Consider the following 21,560-nt stretch of genomic DNA (forward strand, 5'->3'; position numbering starts at 1 on the left):
TACCACCCCCTCCCCAAAGGAGCAAAAAGGAGAAGAAAGGGAAAGAATTACACCCAACATCCACTCCCAAGTACAAAAATCAAAGGCCTAGAGCTTGGTCCAATAACAAACCAAACAGGAGCTACAAATAAAGTTCATGCCACTCCACCCAAGGATAATCTCAAAAGTAAAAAAATCTAAGTTTCAAATTTATAGATCTAGGGGCTAAGCCACTTAAAACCAAAAACTGCACTCTACTTGTATAGATCCCAATGACATTTTGCTTGCCACATATTAACACATTGATATATGACTCATGCAGGTAACACAATATATGTGTAGCTACTGCTTCTAGAGTCAAGTTACTTCATATGAGGCTCAATTAAAAACCAACCCCCAAATGGACTATGCAAACCTTAAACTTGTCACACATCCACCAAAACTGGGAAAGATGTATGTTTAATTTACTTGTCCACCCACACCAACTTAATGTTGAAGAGATCACAAGATCAGTGTGAGTGAGAACAAAATAGGATAAAAAATATTAGTGTGGGAAAATACCATGAATGAATCCCATGATATCAATTTTGATATTTTCTGTTGAGAACATTTATCTTGATAATGATCACAATGGTTGCTGCAAGTCCACAGTATATAACTGTGTATGCGAGATTAGGGTGCTTAGAGGAAAAATATAAAACATGTATAAATTTCCTCACTCACATGAAATAGGCACATCAATCATCAGACATCTTCAAGCTCCAACTAATCAGATATATTAACAACAGTAACAGGCGACAGAAGAAAATCCATGTAATCAATGTCAAATTGATCTCATTATCCTCATAACCTAGAGACTACACATGCTATTGAACTCACCAACAGCATTGGGAAAGAAATCATTGAAACATTAGAAATTTTATGAGGGATAATCCAATTTCGTAGGATTTTTTTTAAAAAGATTTAGTTTGATAAAATAACAACCTCTCTAAACAAACATAAAGTCAGATAAACACTAACCCGGTAGAAGCGAGTCCTGGGAGACATGGTGGTGGAGGTATGGCGCTAGCAGTGTTTATTGGCAGTTTCGGTGATGGAGATGAGAGGCTTTCGGTGTTTGAAAGGGGTGGCTTTCCTTGATTTGGGGAGTTTACCTTTATACACCATTTTCGACTACAACAACCCCGTCAACAGTGGAGATAGGGGTCGACCATTGCAAACCCACGCGAAGTAAGAGCTTGAATGGCATAGGGCAGTTGACTTCTGAGGTGACGATGCACTGCAAGGAGGGTTATGGCTAGGTCAAGGGCGGAGATTTGTCTGGCAATGACCAGCTTTGGGCAGAGATTCATATGGCTTCAATCGAGAAGTAGATTGGAAAATCTCCAGGTTTAGCAAGGGTCATCGAGTGACAGGAATTCGAAGGGGATCGAGATGGACGAAGGGAAATCCAGGCTGAAGTGGAAGAGGGGAACGACATGGATGATTCGAAGGGGTGGTTTCAGAATCCGGGATTTTTTTTTTTTTTCTTAAATATGGAGGAAAAGAAGTATTTCGGGGGAGAGTTTAACTATACAGCTGCCTACTGTTCATCTATCCTCCGCACTCCATCTGACGTTTTTTTTTTTTTTTTTTTTTTTTTTTTTTTTTTTTTTTTTTTTTTTATTTTAAATAGAGAAAACGAAAACATGCATTTAATTTTGTTTTGTTTTAATTTTTCCCCCTCCCCCCGCATTCTTCCTCGTTTACTCTCAGAAATCCTCCCTTCTTCCCCCGCATTCTCTCGTCCACTCGCCCAGAACAAGTCCCTTTCGGCGGCCTCACCCTCTGCCCACCCCATGCATCTCCATCACTCCGGAAGGCTCCATCACGCCAGCACTGGATGACAAATATTCTCTTCTGGGTTCGTCATTTCTGTACGGATTGTCCAGCTACACCATTTCCGCACAGCTTCAGTCCTCCGATGTTATTGTAGCTGTCGAGAGCCACTGTATGTCGTCTTGCAAGGGTAAGAAATTAAAGAAAATGGGTTTTTATTTTTCTCTTTTCATTTCATCTCTCCGATCGTCTTACAGATCCATTCTTGTTTGTTTGATCTGTGTTTCGTGAGGTTTTTGGGTTGTTGATGTTGTATGTATACCACTAATTTTTTGGTTGTTGATAACATCTGAAATGAGCCGATTTGATGTTTGTTTGATCTGTGTTTTGTGGAGTTTTTGGGTTGTTGATAACATCTGAAGATATTTATGGAGACACCATCGATATTGCAAGCAGTGGTCAACTGGTTGTGAATGCTAAATATATGGCCCTTATTTTCTACAGTAAAAATAAACTATCTTTAGAAGTTCTGGAAACAATTTGGTCCCATTAAGCCATCCTTATTGGTATGTATGAGGCTATATATGTTGTACAATAGTTTGTGTGAAACAAATTAGTCCACTAATGTTTAGTTGGATGGGGTTGTTTGTTGCCTTTGTGCAAGTAAATGAAGTACAGTTAGTAAATGATTTAGTTATTTGTTTGAACAAGCTTGCATGATTTAGTTATTAGTTTGAACAAGCTTTCATGATATTTTGGTTGTTGATAACATCTGAAAATGAGCCGATTTGATGTTTGTTTGATTTGTATTTTGTGGGGGTTTTTATTGATGTTGTATGTATGTCATTGATTTTTGGGTTGTTAATAACATTTGAAATGAGCGAGATTTATTGGTTGGAGGTGGTTGGAAGGGGAAAACACAGAGGGAATATACGAAAAAGAGTTTCACAGCCTTGATATACAACATGGTATAAGGTTCATAAGCATGCTATCAAATTCTTGAAGAACTAAAATTTATACCTTTTACTAGCTCCTTTAAACAGAACCATACATCCAAGATAGCAAAAAGATCTAGGAGTGGCGTGACCCTACTGTTTTCATAACTATTTAGAGGCATGGTGACATCGCAACTCTTTCCTATGTTCATAAATGGAAAACTAGTTAATAAATCAGAAAAACTATAGGCGAGTATGTAAGACAAGATGACTTAAAATCACATCATCAAAGAAATAATTCTTTAAAGGTACACAAACCAAAGTGATAATAAATCTGCGTTAAAAAAATGGTGTTATTCTCACCAAACCAATTATTAGAAGCATTTCTTCGGCCCTTTGATGGAAGCAGCTTTCATTTTTAAACAATCACAAAATACTTTAGAGTCATTTCAATTGCACCAGAATTTTGGCAGCATTAACTTATGTAACACAACATGGTGAATTCATGCTTATTTTAAGTATAACTAGAAGTTTAAACGAGTAGAGTTAGAGCAAATACTACATCCTTGTCTAAGTAATTTTTATTTGAACATGAATCACCAATCGCATTGCAAAAAGGCGGCATCCATATAAACAAATGTGGGACAGTCTAGACAAACAGTTTAGCATAGGATTCATTTTAGAATACCACATTCTCAAGTCTCTAATTTTTTTCACTGTCCTCTGTTCTGCTGCTTCCAAGAATTATAGGAACTTCTTATAATTCTTTAATAAGTGAGAATTATAGGAACTCTACATACAAACTCTCAGTTTTGTTGGTAACCAAATAGGGGTTAATAGTGATGCTGTATTGGTGTAATTCTAATGAATTCATATATTATGTGTAATCCGTTGTAAATTCTTGTAGTTGTTACAATTTTACTGTGAAGTGCATGGTTTGCGTATTTTCCTCTAATTTTGCTGCTGCTATTTGTGGTTCTTTGGTTATTTCTTAACACCATAAACTAGCAATGTTGTCATGGCATTTTTGTGGGGCAAATAGGTGCATGAACTCATTATCTAAAAAATATTAAAATGTTATACTAGAAGTTAAGACCTCTTTCTTTCAAGTTGGGGATTCAAAGCAATAAATGAATGAAAATAATGCTGGGTGGAACTTGGTTGAACCCAATCTATACTGATCTATACTGATCAGGTATGATTCAAATGAAAATTGGAATAAAATGGAGGTTTGGTTGCAACAGGATAGTGAGGGTGACTTGGGAAAAAAAAGGGATAGTCAAGGTGGGGTTATACCTTGCCAACGTTAGAAATTGCAATGGTCTTGGTGAAAGCCAAGCTCTGATTTAACCAATATTGTGAAGTTTTTCTCATGCTATTATTTATAATAATTTGTGATTTGTTGTCTTTAGGCTAAAGTTTGATGATGAGCGAGTGACAGAAGAAGATGGGAAGAGGGCATTAAAGGAGCAGAATGGGTGAGGAAGAGGTAATATTTATCTGCCTGTTGGTTCTATGTAATTTCTTAGTAAGTTAATTTTTATTTATAGTTAATTGATGCCTTGTTGTTATGCAATGAGAAGGACATTGGATAACACCTCAGGATAAGATGTTTAATATCTCATTAGTTTGATGTTCTCACACTGCACTCTGATTTGAAAGATAATCTGCTTCAAGGATCACTTCCTGAAAGCCTCAGAAATTTTAGCCACTTGATAAGACTGTAAGACTTAGAACACTCTTTTTTTTTTAATTCAATAGACTATTTGAAATAAACGCCCATCTTTGCCATTTTCATATGTGAAGCTTCAATTGTTTCTGTCTGCATAGGTATGGTCCATCTACTTTTATAATCATGCTTCTTCGAGGAAAAGTATTTTCTAAGTTTCATTATCTTGCAGCCTTCTTTCTGGAAACAATTTTACAGATGCAATACCGAAAACATTTGGCAATTTAAATAATTTAGAAGAGTTGTAACTTGTGTGATTCTATAAACTTTATTTGGAGATGCAGCTTTTAGAATTCAGAAATTCTTAAAACTTGAGCTACTGCTTGCAGTAGGATAGATGGGAGCAAAATTTCAGGAAAAATACCCGATTATGTTGGGAATTGGATGAATCTTACAACTTTGTGAGTCTTGTACTTCCATCGCTTTTATCTTCCATCTTTCCCTTCTTGGAGTCATAAAAGTTTAGTTTTTTTCTGTCCTATCTGAGGATTTTTATGGATGTAGGTTCTTAACCAACAACTAATTAAGTGGGGAAGTACCTCAGTGGGTATTGGACAGCAAAAATAACTTGTGAGTCTACTTTAAGCCAACTCCCTCTTCATTTCATTTGGCTGTGAAATTTTCTATACACTGGTGGATTTCTTGCTGCTGTTACTTTTTTTTGCTTTAAAATTTTTGTGTTCTGGGTCGTTTGATTGTGAGACTCATAAGAGCTTAAATTGTGACATTTTATTCGATTTTCATTCTTTCTCAGTTCAAGAGGTACTGCATGTGTTGTTTCATCATATTTTGGGTGTGAGTTGGGAAGTTCAAGTAATTTATGTGTTCTGTTTTTGTACTTTTTTTTTTAAATTTTATTTTGTGAAAAACCTTTTCCGTCGAGTAAAATTGGCCGGAAATATTTTGGAGTTCAATAAGCTTATTTGCGGCAATCACATATCGCTGCAAATGAATATTCCGGCGAAAATTACCCCGTTGTAGTTTTCATTAAGGCAACAATAAATAATAATTTGAAAAAAAAACTAGTCAATTGCGGTGGTGACTAGCTAGCTACCAAATAATCCATGAAAATATCATGAGCATTATAGGATTCTACAAAGATCACTTGAAATGCCTTCTTTCATTCTTATATGAAACTGATCTTTAATTGAGTTGTAAGAGTTTAGATTAGATTTTTTGAGGCTAGCTAGAATGAGTTCTTTTTATATGTTGCAGTTAAAAATGATTATATTATCAAATGATTTACTCAAAACCCAAAAATGATACCGAAATTATTTTATCAATAATGTGATCGCACTCGTTAAATATTCGAATGAAATAGACTCGCATACTTCTTACAATTTTGTTTTCATAACTCTACTTAAATGGAAGATATGTTTATAAAATAATAATATTGTTATAACTCTATTTTATAAAAACAAGCTTCATTTAAAATTTTATGCTTAAATTTATAAAATTTTGAAAAATATTGTTGTCTTAGATCACTTTTCATCTAAATGAAAAAAAATATTAATTGGAATGGGACTACTTTGAAAAAATAGTGTCTTTGATCACTTTTCATTTGTAAAAATATTTAACTTGCTGCTCGCATTTACAAGTGGCCTCTTTTGTCTTGAATGGAACTACTTCCGATGACTTTGTATGCAGTTTTTATTTCCAGCCCTTAGCTTCTATACCTTGTGAATGTAGGTTGCGGGATTTCTTATGTTGATATAATGTTGTTTCATCAATAGTTATTGAATAAATTGCGTGATGGACGAAGAGGAAGATGGAAAGCCACCCAGGCCTTCTACATCAATTTCACTCACCCAGGTATGATACACTTTGCTTATCATAAAATATCGCAGCTTGAGATATTATTAGCATTTACTTAATTCATTGTCTATTTATATATTATAGGGATATTATGGAACTGTAAATCCATATAACCTGCCATACATGATGCCTCCAAATCCATATCTATATCCACATCCAAATCTATATGCTTGGGATAGTCAGGTAAAGTTATTTTAGTATATTGATTTTTTTTAATGTATGGGTTTCAGTCATTCTAACAAAGTAGCCCTCTTTCCAGCATCTACCACCGCCACCCTATCACTCAACCATGCCATCCCCTCTATCGAGTAGTAGGCCAGAGGAGTTGAGACTTAGCCTAGATACAACCCAGGTAGTTCATTTGAGTCTCTTTTTATGATTGTTTCTTGTACCTCCGTATTTTTCTTATCAAATAACGTGCATGATGAAAAATGCAGCAGTCGGCGATGCCACCATGTGTGCCAACTATGCCGTACACACATTGTGCAAGTGAGTCATCAACTATGCCATCCAATTCTGTAGCTGCAAAGAATTTAGGAGGTACATTTTTAACCATATCAGTTAACATCCACTAAATATATTAAAAATACAACCTTCCTAACCATGCAACCTTCCTTCTCAGAAACATATCCACATCCATATCTATATGCTTGGGGTAGGCAGGTAAAGTGTACTTAGAATATTGATTTTGTTTAATGTGTGGGTTTGAGTCATTCTAACAAAGTAGATTTTATGCAGCATCTGGCACCGCCACCCTTTGGACCAACCATGCCATCCCCTTTGTCAAGTAATCCGGAGGAGTTGAGACGAGGAGAAGATACAACCCAGGTAGTTCATTTGATTCTCTTTTTATGAATTTTTCTTGTACCTCCGTATTTTCCTTACTGAATAACGTGCATCTCGAAAAATGCAGCCTTCGGCGATCCCACCATGTGTGCCAACTATGCCATCCAATTCTGTAGCTGAAAAGAATTTAGAAGGTACACTTTTAACCATATCAGTTAACATCCACTAAATATTTTAAAAATGCAATTTTCCTAACTATGCAATCTTCCTTGTCAGAAACTTCATCCGACATAAATATAGAGCCAGATGCGGAGGGGATGAATGAAGTTTCAGATGATGATAATAGAGTTGAGCCTCCAAAATCTGGTATGCACTTTGCTACTGATAAAGAGGTTTTAGACTATTACAAACGATACGCCAAACACGAGGGTTTTGGTGTTATCATAAGAAGAACGAAGAGAGATCTTGATGGGGGTGCGAAGTATGTGACGATTGGCTGTGCACGTGGCGGCAAGTATTATCCTAGCCACAGTAATTTGTCACAGCCACGAGCAACGACAAAGACTAATTGTAAGGCAAAGATAAATGCTCGTTTTGTGAATGGGGTATTGGTGTTGACCAGTGTTGATCTTGTTCACAATCACAGTACGGTTAGCCCACAAAAATCTAGATTTTTTAGATCTCACAAACATTTGGATGAATATAGTCAGAGAATGCTCGATTTGAATGACAGAGCGGGTATTCAGATGAATAAAAATTTCCAAGCACTTGTGACTGATGCGGGGGGTTTTGAGAATTTAGCTTTTTAAGAGAAAGATTGTAGGAATTTTATTGACAAAGCTAGATATTTAAGAATGGGTAAAGGAGGTGGTGAAGCACTAAACGACTACTTTAAGAGAATGAGGAAAATGAATGATGACTTTGTTTCCGTCATGGATGTGGATGATGAGTTTAGAGTTAGGAATGTGTTTTGGGCTGACGCACGAAGTCGGGGAGCATATGAATATTTTGGAGACGTTATCACATTCGATACAACGTACCTAACAAATAGGTACGGGATGCCCTTTGCTCCCTTTGTTGGAGTAAACCATCATGGACAGTCTATACTCTTAAGGGCAGGCTTGATTTCAAGCGAGGACACAAGTACCTTCGTGTGGTTGTTTGAAACATGGTTAGAATGCATGAATGGACAGGTACCCGCAGCCATCATAACAGACCAAGACAGGGCAATGAAGAATGCGATTCAAATTGTATTCCCGAATACAAGACATAGATATTGTCTCTGGCATATCATGTGGAAACTGCCAGAGAAATTGGGATCCCACTCAGCATATAACGTAGGACTGAAGACTGCAATTCAGAGTGCAGTCTATGATACACAAAATTGTGAACAATTTGAGGAGAAGTGGGGGCAGTTAATTCATAACTATGAATTAACTGACAATGCATGGTTGCAGGGGTTGTACATCGAGAGATCATTCTGGGTACCAGTTTACTTGAAAGGTGTATTCTGGGCTGGTATGAGCACTACCCAACGGTCTGAAAGCATGAACGCCTTCTTCGACGGATATGTGCATTCCGGTACGATATTGAAAGAATTTGTCGATCAATTTGATAATGCTTTGAGGAAGAAGGTGGAGGCGGAGACGACAGCTGATTTCCAGTCGTGTAACCAAACAATCCCATGTGTATCCTCATTCAAAATTGAGAGGCAGTTTCAATCATTATACACGAATGCAAAATTTAAAGAGGTCCAAGCAGAGGTTTGGGGGATGCTTTTATGTAACCCTTCACTTGTGGGCACTGAAGGTAGCATTTTCACCTTTGATGTTTTCGAAGAAATCTCTACACCTGATGGACAGTCCAAAATTGTGAAGTTTTCAGTTTACTTTAATGAAGACAAATGTGAAGTTCAATGCACGTGTGCCTTGTTTGAGATGAGGGGGATTATCTGTAGGCATGCATTTAAAGTCTGTCAGATGAAGTACATTCATGTGCTGCCAGAGAAATATGTGTTGGATCGATGGAGGAAAGACTTAAAGAGAAGATACACACTGGTTAAGAGTAGCTATGATGATGTACGGGTCAATGCGGATGCACGACGCTATGAGCTTGTCATACAAAGATGTCTAAGATTTGCGACGCGTGTATCTCGAAATGATGAGCATGTGAATGCATTCTTTCATATGTTGGATGACTTTGAGAATAAGTATGTAGGATTAGAGCTTGAGTCCGGTTCAACAAAGTTAAAAGAGAACGTGGTCGCCGATAAAGATAAAAAAATATTAAGCCCTCATGTTGTTCGGGAGAAAGGGAGACCGCCAACTAGAAGAAAGGTCCCGATGGTCGAGAAGGCTACAAGGAAGAGAAAGAAAAAACAGGTATCACATATATCATCATCATTTGTGTAGATATTGGCTAATCAATACATATATTGTTCCTAATAGATGTTAAATTTTATTTTCCAATCTAGACATATAGGAATCTATTTGACGATACATCACACAATGTTGACCTCCCAGTGTCAAAAGTTGGTGCTACTGTTGAGGAGGTTGTTATCCAAACCCAGTATAGTACTCTAACACAAGTAAGGCTTCCGGCCAATGATGAGGTCTGAGGTTATTTCCACCTTTTGTCATTTATATTTTTCTGTTTTTAATGTAATCTCAGAAATAATTTTGACATTTTCAATATATTCAGGCTACGTCAAGCTTGCCCCATGGAACTTAGCATAGATATTGTCCCTGAATTTTGTATTTATATTTTGGAGATCTCAGCCTTTTGTGAACTATGGTGGAAGATAAAGATAGACATTGGGCATTTTGTCTGAAAGCAAATCTGGTGGAAGCACTCTGAATGATTTTGAGGCTGGAGATCCTTAGTTCTACTCTAAAATACATTGGAGGCCAGAGAAATTTTGAACATCTATCTCATGGGACTTTGACCAGAAAGCATCTTGGTTCAACCGGAAACTGTTTTTTGATTGTTCACATACGCTTCTTGTTTCATGGTTGTGAAAAAAACTGTATGATGTTTCATTAGGTTCTCAAGGTGAAGAGTTAAGGTTCTCTGCTGGTTTTATGATATTATTCTCTATGCTAGGTGAGGGACAGAATACATAGTTTATTCAATGTACTTGCCTGTATAATCATGCTTCTTGTTCTTGAGACGAATGTTTTCGCTGTTTAACTTCAGTCTGATTTCTTGATTGGTGCAGGAAAATTTGGCGCCTTATGAAGGCATCAATACCCTTCACTATATTTGCTACTGTGTATTTTGTTTTGTTTGGTCTTGTTGGTGGGAGTTATGCTCATAGTTTCTCTTCTCCTATTCTCTGCACAAGTGTTGACATAATTTTGTTTTCAGCTTGGGTGGGCTGTCATTTCTGCAATTCTCAAATGTGCAATATCTTCTTGGATTTTTCTTGTGCTGAAATGCACAAGACTTGCGGTGAGAGGTCTTGTGCGTCCCTGCTTGGAACATATTTTTTTTTCTCACTTATTTCTCTCCTGCTGATGTTAGCTTTGCTGAATATATTTCAGGGATAATAGCTCTCTGCTGAATATCGAAAACACATTCTGCTAGTTGTGAAAAATGGATTATCCTGCAGCCTGTAATGCAATGGTAGTTTCAGTTTTTCAGTTTGCTCTCCTTGTTCCCCGTTTGTCTGTTGTAGCAGTTCTCCTTTGGACTAGAGAATAACCTTCACAACATTTTTTAATTGTTAGTCTCTTGGATTTATGTATTGTGATATTCTCAGGAAACACTTCTTGTACACAAAGATTGTCTGATTAATGGTGGGATCACTAACTTATACCCCTTGAACTTCAATCTGAAGGTATGAAGTTGTCTGCCTGGAGACCAACTATTCAAAAACTGTGTTCATGTAAAGCAGGTGGAAGAGGTCCCAGATAATTTCCCCTTTAATATTGAAGACACACCTAGAGAAAGAACTATATTGCTTACTTTCGTCTACGGAGATGAAATCATTAAGCAACCAGAAGGTTCTGAAGATGAGCTTGCCTACGAAGGACCTGATTTTAAGTAACCTTGTCATAACTGACAAGCTTTTTTTTTCTATTTTTGTTTTTTTTTTATCGTATGAGCTTTCCATAATCATTTACTCATTATATGATATTCTTCATGGTTGCCCCCAGTGATCTGGATTAGAACTTGCAGAAGGCTTTCCACAAAAATTTCTAGGATTCGAGTGATCAAACCTAGCACAACCAACTTCTTGCACGAGTATATGGGTAACAAAGAAAAGGAGTACCTTATCTGGCTAAAGAACATGAAGGATTTTATTGAGAAGTGAATTCATTGAAAATCCTGCTAAAAGTGTCTTGGTTTTGGGAGGTAGTAGACCCCACTTTTCTAGATTTCGTCTGTTGTATGCGTAGCTTGTTTAGCTGAGGAAAGATTACCTCTAAATTCTGAGAAACAATCTCAGGTCAAGTGAATTTAATCCTCTGAAATGTTATAGAGGGAGTTTTTCAATAACTTATACACCTGCTAGACACATTTTACATTCATGTTGAAAAGTTGCATCTGTGTGGGTTGCTCGAGTTCAGTATTTGGTATTGCTACTGTTAATGGCTGAATCAAACAGCTAGTCTATGATTAAAATCGGCTCTTGCAGCATCCTTCCTTTCTCAGGTCTAAAGGAAAATTCAATTTTGATAAATCCATTAGCCTTTAAAGATATGTGGCAATGTAGTGTAAAAGAAAAATGGTAACTTCCGTTGTATTCAAGAACAAGCACATTTAATTAAGGAAGTGTCTTTTAGTGTATTAATGTATTTTTTTTATTTTTTAAAAATATTTAAATATGTGAAAATAATTATAAAAAGAAAAAGACGAAGAAAATAAAAAATGCAAATTTGCCTCTTTGCTTCAACCAAAACTGAAAGTAACAATATCCTTCGTAATCATACATGGTAAAAAAGTACACAAAATCCATTAAAAAAAGGATCCCTACAGGAGCCAAGAATGATACAAGTGGAATGGGTCTGGAAAAGGTAGAAAAAAGAAATTCTTTTATCGTAATATAAAACATAGGAGCTTAGGAGCAGCTGATGAACCGCAACTTCCAGCCTTGGACAGATCTGTTTCTAAATTACTAGGAGTAGGAATGATGTAGAACCTTGTGTGTATAAGTAACACCTTTATCACCATCCACCACCTGACCACGTCCTCTCAAAATCCTTCTACTCCCACAGGACCTCGAGCATGAATCCGGCTCGTACTTATAACGACCTGTTCAGCAATTATATAGAACCAAAAACAGCTTTAAAGGGGGTAAGAAAAGTCGAGCACATTGCCCCTGAACACAAGAACAGTTGAAACACCAGATACCTCTGCGCCAAGTCCTAAGCATGCACCAATTTAGATGCTGATTCAAATTGTTGTAATAAATAAGCACCTGTAAAGAAAAATGAGAACCAAACTATTATATTCTCTTTTTATGACTTTGAAAAGCTGCAGATCCTCTTCCTCCTTGAAGATCCCACATATAAATTATCCCTTCTTACCAGCCCCAAAAATGATCTACAAAATAAATAAACCAGATATAACTAAGGTCCATAAGATTTAAAAACAAATCTAGGTCAGCTTGGAGGGATAAAAACATGCAAATAGACACTTATACATTTGTACCTATTCAGCATTTACTGAAGTTTGAATAAGGTGAGAATTACTGACACCCCCTTTTCTCAGAAGAAAAAAGGCTGAGAATTACTAATTATTCATGAATAACATGTGGGTTCAAGACACGCCGACACTCGTGTAAACTACCAATCAAAACCTTAAAATGTACATAGCATGAAGAACATTCTGCCTTTTCACTTTTTGCAAGAAGCCCTCTTTGCAACTAGCCTTCCCTCAAGGCTCTTGTTCTCTAGTTCTAAGTGTAGAACTTTTCTAAAAAAAGGTCCCAAAATATGATCACTGCACAGCAATGGAAAGCACCCTACCCTGAAATTATCTGACTGTAATTTCCGAAAGCTAAAGTGCCTTACTCAACTCTCATGAACTGAATTCCAGGAGGAATTCTCGCATGCATACTCAGTTCTATTATATTGTGTATTGTATAATCAAATAAGTATGTACATAATGCAGAAAGAAGATAACATAGTTCAAGAATATATAATAACAGTGAGATTTTTTATCAATCACCTCAAAGGCACTATTATATCTTCTTCATAATACCTTAATAATGAACGACAAAGGGCGTTATGATCACCAACCTGATTTTCCACATTTAATTCAACACTATTAAGGGCACTATGTGAACTAGTCGTGAGTTCAAGACATGGGAGAGTACCCATTTTTCTGTCCCATGGGCTGATCACACCGTATGTATCAGAAGCAAGTAACCTATTGAAAAAGAAGCTAAAATTGTATATTATTAGAAAAACTAAGTAAATCATGTACCTTCAAAGATTCCACTAAACAGACATAAACAAAAGGATAACACTAAATAAATATTACATCTAAATTGTGAAAGATAAGGACTGCAATCTATTATTCAAGCAAACTACGGCCTGAATCATGCTTCAAGTGTTAAGACCTGATCTTTCAATCAATTTGAAATCTCAACTCTCAAGGTTACAATTATGGAGATCCTTCCACACTTGCAATAAGATCTATTACTCACAATTAGATTGACTAAGGTCTATGAAACACCCCAAAATGTAAGGCCACAACCATGCAACAAATGGTGGTCAAAGGTGAAATTTTGTAAACTGTAATATCTGTTTCCATCCATAATGCATCCAAATTTATAGATGAAAATAATTGTTGTTCTTTCAATTTTACTTGAGCTAGAAAATGCACGAGGATAAAGAGCTTAGTACATGATTTCAGTTAAACACGCAATAAAGCGACATAAAAAAAAAGAGCAGTCACATGCCTTTAGAGCATAATTCTGCCAAACCACACCATCATATGGCATCACAATAAGCATTTATCATACTCTAACAAGTGATTTTGCACAAATATGTTTTGTAAGGGAATAACATGATTTTAAGAAATTATTATTGATCCATACACTTCTTTCAAATTTTACAAAGCAGTGTTCAGATATTATAGGAATCTATGTTCCGGATTTGAAGATTGAATCACATAACTAGAAGATGCTGAACATTAATCCATCCAACTTGTAAATTCTTTACTTGGATTCAGGTGAACTCATATCCATGTAAATATTGAGTTCAAATGAGATATACGTCGGGTTAAACGTTTAGACCTAATGACTAAAATATTCTTTATTCAATATAAGTTAGTTCCCTCAGAAGTCTGCCAACAAAACTGCTCTATTTTACCAACCTTGAATCATCCATTGAAGTAAAAGCTAGATCAGATAGACCTTTATGAATGTCAGACCCATGAACAGTGACATTAGAAAGAACCAGACTACCAAGACTCTAAGCAACAATGTTTCAAGTCATAGAATTAAGTCACCTACGCTGTATTTGAGAAATCTTGTGTATGTATGGAGTTTGGAGTGTGGGGTGTCTATTACCTTGTATAAAAAGAAATTTTAGTGGATAATTACATGCTATAACTAATTAGCATAGAAGAAATCTACAATGGAGAAGGTTCCAAATGAAAAACTGTGGGGTGTCTATTACCTTGTATAAAAAGAAATTTTTAGTGGATAATTACATACTATAACTAATTAGCATAGAAGAAATCTACAATGGAGAAGGTTCCAAATGAAAAACATAGATAACGAGTACTCTTTTTTATACAAGTAATTATTAATAAGAATGAGAATCTAGGCAAAACTCAAGTATACACGACATATACAAGAGATAGATAACAAGAACTTGAGAGCCTATTGAAGTTAATTAGAATGTATGCTTCCAAAGAGACTGTTGTGGTGAAAACATAATTACGATGAAAGAGAAAAACTTACTTTTATACTGATAAGAAGAGACATAACCGATTTCAAAAATAAGTACTTCATTACGTTTCACCGACGTGCAAGCAACCTAAAAAAGGGAAAAATGTATATATATAAGTTTAAAATTTCAGGAGGAAAAGTAAGACATGAGAAAAGTACAACACAGTTAATCACCCAAAAAGCAGATGCATCTAATAACATGATTGATGCTTTCGAAAGTAGGAACATGATAGAGATGCGTATATTTGTTTCATTCCAAATAAAAACTATCATTCATTCTAACAAACAACATGATGTTAAGGCTGACACGCATGACTACTAGCTCTCTGAAAGTTAGAAAACTAAATGGTTGACCACTGAAAACTAAAATTAATCATGGGAAAGAATGTGGCAGATAGATTGGTTTTTTAATATACATTCGTAAAAACAATGTTAAACCTCAAGAACCCATACCTTGACTTCTTTAAGCGCTCAATAAGCAGAGGAAAATGGATTTCTCTATAGGCTTGAAGTTCCTTTTTCTCACCTGCGCCACCTCCAAATTCACACAAGTAGTAGGCCATCATGTACATTTCAAATCTCAAACGTAGAGAAAGATATTTGGATGGGCTTCTACCAGCATCATTCTCATTCAATAGATATTCGGGCATGTAGTTACACATGTAATTGTCTAGCATACTCCGTGGGGCATCATATTTTATAATCCTTCTGACCAAAAATGAACAATATATGTATGCAGTCCAATATATCTCAACCAGATATTCAATTAGACGTCCACAATCACATAACAACCATAACTATCATTAGCCATCCACAATCATATAACAATGCAACCACCCTACTTTGCTGGTGTCAAGAATGTGCAAGAATTGACACAATAACAAGAGCCAACTTCTAGCATCAACCAAATGTAAAAAAATTACAATACAACATCCCTTCGCATTTACAAGTGTTTGCACACCAACGTCCAAACTCTTAGCCTAGAATCTACACATGCAACACCAATTGCATATCCACATGTCTTCACCATCTCTATGACTTTGCAAAATCTCCATCAAGTTACATAACATCAATATTGGCACATATCTGAGACAACATAAATAAAATTTAAATAACGCTTGTATTTTTCATTTGAAGGAAGAACTGGAATGGACAAGAAACAGTTAACCAAAAAACTTGATGAAACTTGCGAATGAATGGGGCATGAAGAGCACTAAGTTTTACTTCTATCCATATAGGCTATCATAATTAGACTTCATAGATAATATATCATACATGTTGGGATCCGATCATTCTATTTACATTTAAAATTAACATGATACATCTACATTCAGAACCAACCAAAAACTATTACAAGAGATACAATCCAATATAGACACAACAATATACGTACAACCCTATTCTCTACTAGCCTTCTTCGAAGTTCATCCTCTTGCTTCTTCAGCATTTTCTCTCTCTCTATTAGTTTGTCCTTTTCTTGTTGAGCTTCATACTCACGCAACAATAAAGCATCCTCCATCTTCCGAATTTCATTCTCTCTCGTCATATTTTTCAAGCCGACTACTGATTGAAGTATATCTGCCCAAATGAAGAATTGACATCTTGTTTCTTCCTGTGTACAATTCAATAGAATTTCAATCTTCATGTATAAATAATTTTGTACATGCATTAAAGCAATACAAAAGTTGGCAAATTATTTACCGTTCCATAATTCGGACAAGCATAAAATTTCCTTCCAGGATTTTTGTGAGTGTGGGAGATCTTTAATGGCGCTTTCAAACCACACCAACAACTCAGTAACTCCATTTCAAGATCATTAACTATACATGATGATGATTGACTCGATGCCATAGTTGATCTACATGATGATTGACGTAAAAATACTTTAAGTGCAACACTGAATTATTACCCACACGCTTCATTATCAGAATTATTAGCAGTAGGAGCAGAATAGCAAACATCATATAAAATCTGGGTGCATCTATTGTTCACATCAATTTGACATTTATTTTTTTTCAAACCAAGTAAAAATCTATCTAAAACCAGAGAAAATTAATGCTTTTTTTTTTTTTTATAAGTAAATGATTGTATTTAAGAATAGGCATAGCCCAAAGTATACAAGATGGTATACAAAGAGAAAACACCTATCTAGGAAGAAGGAAAGGAAACAAGAAATTCAGCCAAGTTTAAGCCATTAAAGTCTATAGCTATGGACCATACAAATAACATCCTAACAAAAAAATGTCTAAGCTCCTCAAAAGATCGAATGCTAAAATGCTAACAAGCAAAAGCAGTTAAAATGCTAACAACATTTTAAAGTCCCGATTCATATTAAAAGCAGTTAAAGCAGTTAAAATGACACCAAAAACTATCTAAAGTCCCGATTCCTATTAAAAGTTTATATCTTTCAAAACAGAACAAGGCATAGTACTTGAGACAATTCCCAAAACGATTATATCAACCTGCCTATCACCTCGTTCTCTAGATAAACCTAAGTGGACTTAAAATTACCGAAATTTAAAGATCCAACCCCACAATCCTGATTTCAATAGGATCTGGTTTGCTATCCCATCTAAACTCCACAACTGAGGAAATAAATAAATACTGATCCAACCTTACTTTCATTCCTGCTTTATCATACCAAAAAACAAAATAAAAGAAAATAAAAGAAAATTTTAAGTGATATAGAACTGAACAGCAAAAATATCAGGAAAATTCAGGTAAAATATGGACGATGTTTCCTGCTTTAGCAATACAAAGATTAAGCAATATATAATGCTACAGCAAAGCAATATTTTCAACGATGTCCATGTTTTTTAGACTACTTTAATTTAGTGGAACATGGATTTGTTCTTGTAAAAAATGAAAAAATCTCTAAATGATTTTCTTCTAGAATACTCAATTATTACATTACATTAGTCGTGGACATGAATTTTGATGAATTCTTTCTAAACAAAATAATAAAATGAGAAAATAAACAACCATACTCTAAAGCATCTTCCAAAATTTTCAATGACGAGGAAGAAAAGCTTGAGACAGAATTTGAACAAAAGTTCATTTACCAAAAAGAGAGGAGCAGTCTTACTCAAAATAAATCAACAATGATGTATTGCAAAATGACATGCAAGTGGGTCGCAAAACACTGCAGAAGTTTCTAACTAATTTACGATTACTTTAGGATCAACTTAAAAGAACTTGAGTGAAATCCTTCTGAAAGCAATTGAAGGTTATGACTGTGAAGCTTCATAGTGACTCAATATTCAGGCTAGAAGAATGAGGAATTATTGGTTCTTGATGTTGTTGCTGTATGTAGGAATGAGCTTTTTTTCCTCAGCATGATAATGGTTATAGACGATTGTAAGTGTGCGAGTTGGTTTTGTATTTCTTCTACAGTCAGGATGGTCTTATTCATACCGCTATATCTTTGCAGTTTTGCAAATTGAATTGACTATAACTATTTGTTGGGAACCCAAAATTAGTTCTGAATGTCAACATATGTAGCTATGAATATCTGTAAAGTTCTATGGATGTGATATCTATTAAATATAAAGTGTATGGAAGCACAAAGCTTTGCTTCTGTTTATACACATCATCTTTTTCTTGACGATATTTGATAACCGTCAAACTTTCCAAAAGTTATTACGCTTGAAAATTCCTAATGCATGCCTTTTGATTTTTTAAACTTCGAGTTTTTTTATATATAGTTTTCTAACCAAAAGGTTCATAAGGGTTATTGAATTAAAAAAAAAAAAAAAGTTGTTATTGTTGATAGATAGAGTTGTTTTGGCACACCATGATAGAGGTTGGACAATTATTTTTTTTCTCTCTATTCATGAAATTGTTATAGGGTTTCTCATCACTAACATATGAACATAAGATAAATGGCAGCTCTGTTGGGCTCAGAGAGAGGCAAACCTCCAGGCACATCAAGTTGCAAAATGGAAAGCAACACCGGATACAAGTAAAACAATAAAAGGAATTGAGATTCCAGGTCTCGTATTGTAAAATGTGAGAAGAAAACTTCATAGTTTCTGTGTTTTCAGGACATTTGATTTTTTTTTTTTTTTTTTTTTTTTTTTTTTTTTTTTTTTTTTGGTTTTTGGTTTTTTGGATTTCTGGATTGCAAGGTGAGAGTAAACTTGACATAAGAAATAGAGAGTATCCATTTAAACAGAAAATAACATATGGAGAACAATGGGTGGGAGGACTGAGGGAGAAGAGTGACAAGAGGATCTCATGTAGCCAGAGCAAATAGCAATGCACAACAAGAAAGGAAGAGTGCAAAGAATCTAAATGAGAAATTGGTGGATGTAAGCTCAATCAAATTTTTTTTTTTGCTCACATAATTAATAAGAAATAACTTAATACTTTACCAAATTTTGTTGGTACCCAATTCTCACCACAAACTTTTTACAAAGGAAAAACAAAAATAAAGTCCATTTCGAGGGCATCACATTATTCTCATGGAACAAAATTTTTAATGCTTTTCTTAAAACTCATTGATCAAAATAGTTGAAATTCATAAGCATATAATTATAAATGATGAAAATATTAGAGATATTAATAAGTAGTGTTCAAAGGAAAAACAAAATAAAATGAAAAAGAAAATTGCCCTACTTCATGCTACATAGGATATATCCACATTTAGAGGTAGAAGATATTCCTAATCCGTCACCAGAATATGTCTTGGCAGTCGCCCAAACAGATCCATATTCGAACATCGCGGATGAGTCATGAGAGGAACTCCTAGGCTTAGAGCTCCGAGAGTTCCAAATTTCTTCTGACAAATATTCATTCCCTCCAGCCAACGTGCCCAATTAGGTAGAACAAAGATTTTGTGTAATAAACAATCTAAAGGGTTTTTTATTTGGAGTAAAAAAAATACTAGGGTTTTCAATCGGCTTTTGCTTTTGTGCATTGTACCATAGAAATGATAAATGGCCCGTAACAATTGAATTCAGAGCTTCCCAAAATTTGAAGAAAGGAAAGGGACACTGATACAGACTTGCAGTTACCAGTACCATGTTGAGGGACTTTCCTGGATTTAATGGGTAAACATGTGCGACTAAGAAGTGAGTCCCATTATAGTGTGTCTCCACAAAAAATGCAGAAACTCTGAGAGATAGAGAGATGCAACATTGACACAAAGGTAGAAATTTAAAACGAATAATGAAAAAAAAAACTTACCTGTGTCCAGACGGAGAGTACTGCGTTGGGTGAGAGGAGGGAGAGAATGGCTTCGAGTTAGATCTTCCAGCAAATCCAGACGGAGAGTACTGCGTCGAGTGAGAGGATGAATTTTTCTAGGGTTCGGGACTGAATGTCGAGAGGGCGTCGGGGTGAGAAAGAAGGCGTGAGAGAGAAAGGTCTGAGGTTCGAGAGGGAGAGTTGAGAGGTCTGAGTGAGAACGAGCGAGAGTGAGAGGTCTCTGAAAAACCGAGGGTGAGAGAGGACTGAGGGAGAACGAGGGTGAGAGGACTGAGGTAGAAGAGAAACTCGAGAATGAAGGAGCTCGTGGATAAACCGTGACGTGGAGAAGAATAGAGAAGAACCGGGTTCGGCCACATCAGGAGTGTGGCGTGCGGTTTCAGAACCGGAGGCTGAGTAGATTTATTGTTCGGGGGAAGGGGTCGCAAGGTGAAGGGACTTTTGATGCAATGAATGGTCTTCTCGATGAATATTAGAGACCCTTTGTTGAAAATTCTAAGATGAGATGTGTTTTTATTAATTGTGTGTTTGGACATTTTATCTCATCTCACGGATTGAAAATTTTCATCTTATTCATGTCTCATCTCCAGTGCCAAACCAGCCGAGAGAAATAGAGAGAATTGAGATGGTATCTGTATTATTCACAAGAGACCTTATATACAAAAAGATTACATAAATGTAAACAAATTGATATAGTTTAGCTAGATCCATTAGATCTACTTTACAATAAAAAGTACTTTTAAAATATGACATATCACATCAAGACACATCAGTTTGTAAGTTTACTTTTGTGTAATCTCTTTATAGCTAAAGTATTTTCCTATTCATGATTTGTTCTATTGTACAATTCGTAGCCCTTTTATACACTTGGGTCATCAATCCATTAGGTGCGGTTTAGATAGTGAAATGAAATGAGATGGTTTTAAATTAAAGTTAAAAGTTAAATAAAATATTATTAAAATATTATTTTTTTAAATTACTATTTTTTTAGGATTTAAAAAAGTTGAATTGTTTATTATATTTTGTTAAAAAATTTGAAAAAAATTACAATGATGAGATGGGATGAAGTACTTTCACTATCCAAACGGGACCTTAATATTTCACTCCACAATTGCGGGCTTCACCCAATCAACTAAGGCCCGATTAACAAAGGTCCCAATCAACTAAGGCCCAATTAACTAAAGCCCAGCTACTCATTACACGTATACTTCTGAACACTTCTCATGTGAATCTAGAAATTTCTCAACTGTGACATTTTTGTCAAGAGAAATACAGAATCTTTCATACAAATGAAATGACGTGATTTGATATAGTACGTTAGATTTTAAAATTATTTTTATTGTCAGATAAATTTAATATATTAGATGAAATACCTTAATTTGTG

General features: G+C 35.4%; 1 protein-coding gene, 1 long non-coding RNA gene and 1 pseudogene across 2 annotated transcripts; 2 read left to right on the top strand and 1 right to left on the bottom strand.

Moving 5' to 3' along the window:
• Positions 1-7,186: 7,186 nt before the first annotated feature.
• On the top strand, positions 7,187-10,494 carry LOC121245004 (protein FAR-RED ELONGATED HYPOCOTYL 3-like). The gene is made up of 4 exons (XM_041143271.1): positions 7,187-7,256; positions 7,339-9,443; positions 9,536-9,673; positions 9,763-10,494. The coding sequence occupies exons 2-4, from the start codon at positions 7,917-7,919 to the stop codon at positions 9,790-9,792; spliced, it is 1,695 nt and encodes a 564-aa protein (XP_040999205.1). The 5' UTR covers positions 7,187-7,256; positions 7,339-7,916; the 3' UTR covers positions 9,793-10,494.
• Positions 10,495-10,656: 162 nt separating this feature from the next.
• Positions 10,657-11,558, top strand: LOC121244790 (annotated as a pseudogene).
• A 4,887-nt stretch (positions 11,559-16,445) lies between these two features.
• On the bottom strand, positions 16,446-17,000 carry LOC121243912. Its single transcript, XR_005936341.1, has 2 exons — positions 16,670-17,000; positions 16,446-16,580 (listed from the first exon to the last, which is right to left on the bottom strand). It is a non-coding gene; the product is annotated as an uncharacterized LOC121243912 (long non-coding RNA).
• Positions 17,001-21,560: the final 4,560 nt, after the last annotated feature.

The sequence above is a fragment of the Juglans microcarpa x Juglans regia genome, chromosome 8S, assembly GCF_004785595.1.
Source record: "Juglans microcarpa x Juglans regia isolate MS1-56 chromosome 8S, Jm3101_v1.0, whole genome shotgun sequence".
Taxonomy (NCBI): domain Eukaryota; kingdom Viridiplantae; phylum Streptophyta; class Magnoliopsida; order Fagales; family Juglandaceae; genus Juglans; species Juglans microcarpa x Juglans regia.

What these genes read in the sequence shown, in the direction of transcription:
- LOC121245004 (XM_041143271.1), top strand. Translation starts at nt 7,917, where the DNA reads ATGGGTAAAGGAGGTGGTGAAGCACTAAACGACTACTTTAAGAGAATG. An exon ending in GGAAGAGAAAGAAAAAACAG is followed by an intron (nt 9,444 to 9,535) that starts GTATCACATATA and finishes TTTCCAATCTAG; the next exon opens with ACATATAGGAATCTATTTGA. An exon ending in GGCTTCCGGCCAATGATGAG is followed by an intron (nt 9,674 to 9,762) that starts GTCTGAGGTTAT and finishes CAATATATTCAG; the next exon opens with GCTACGTCAAGCTTGCCCCA.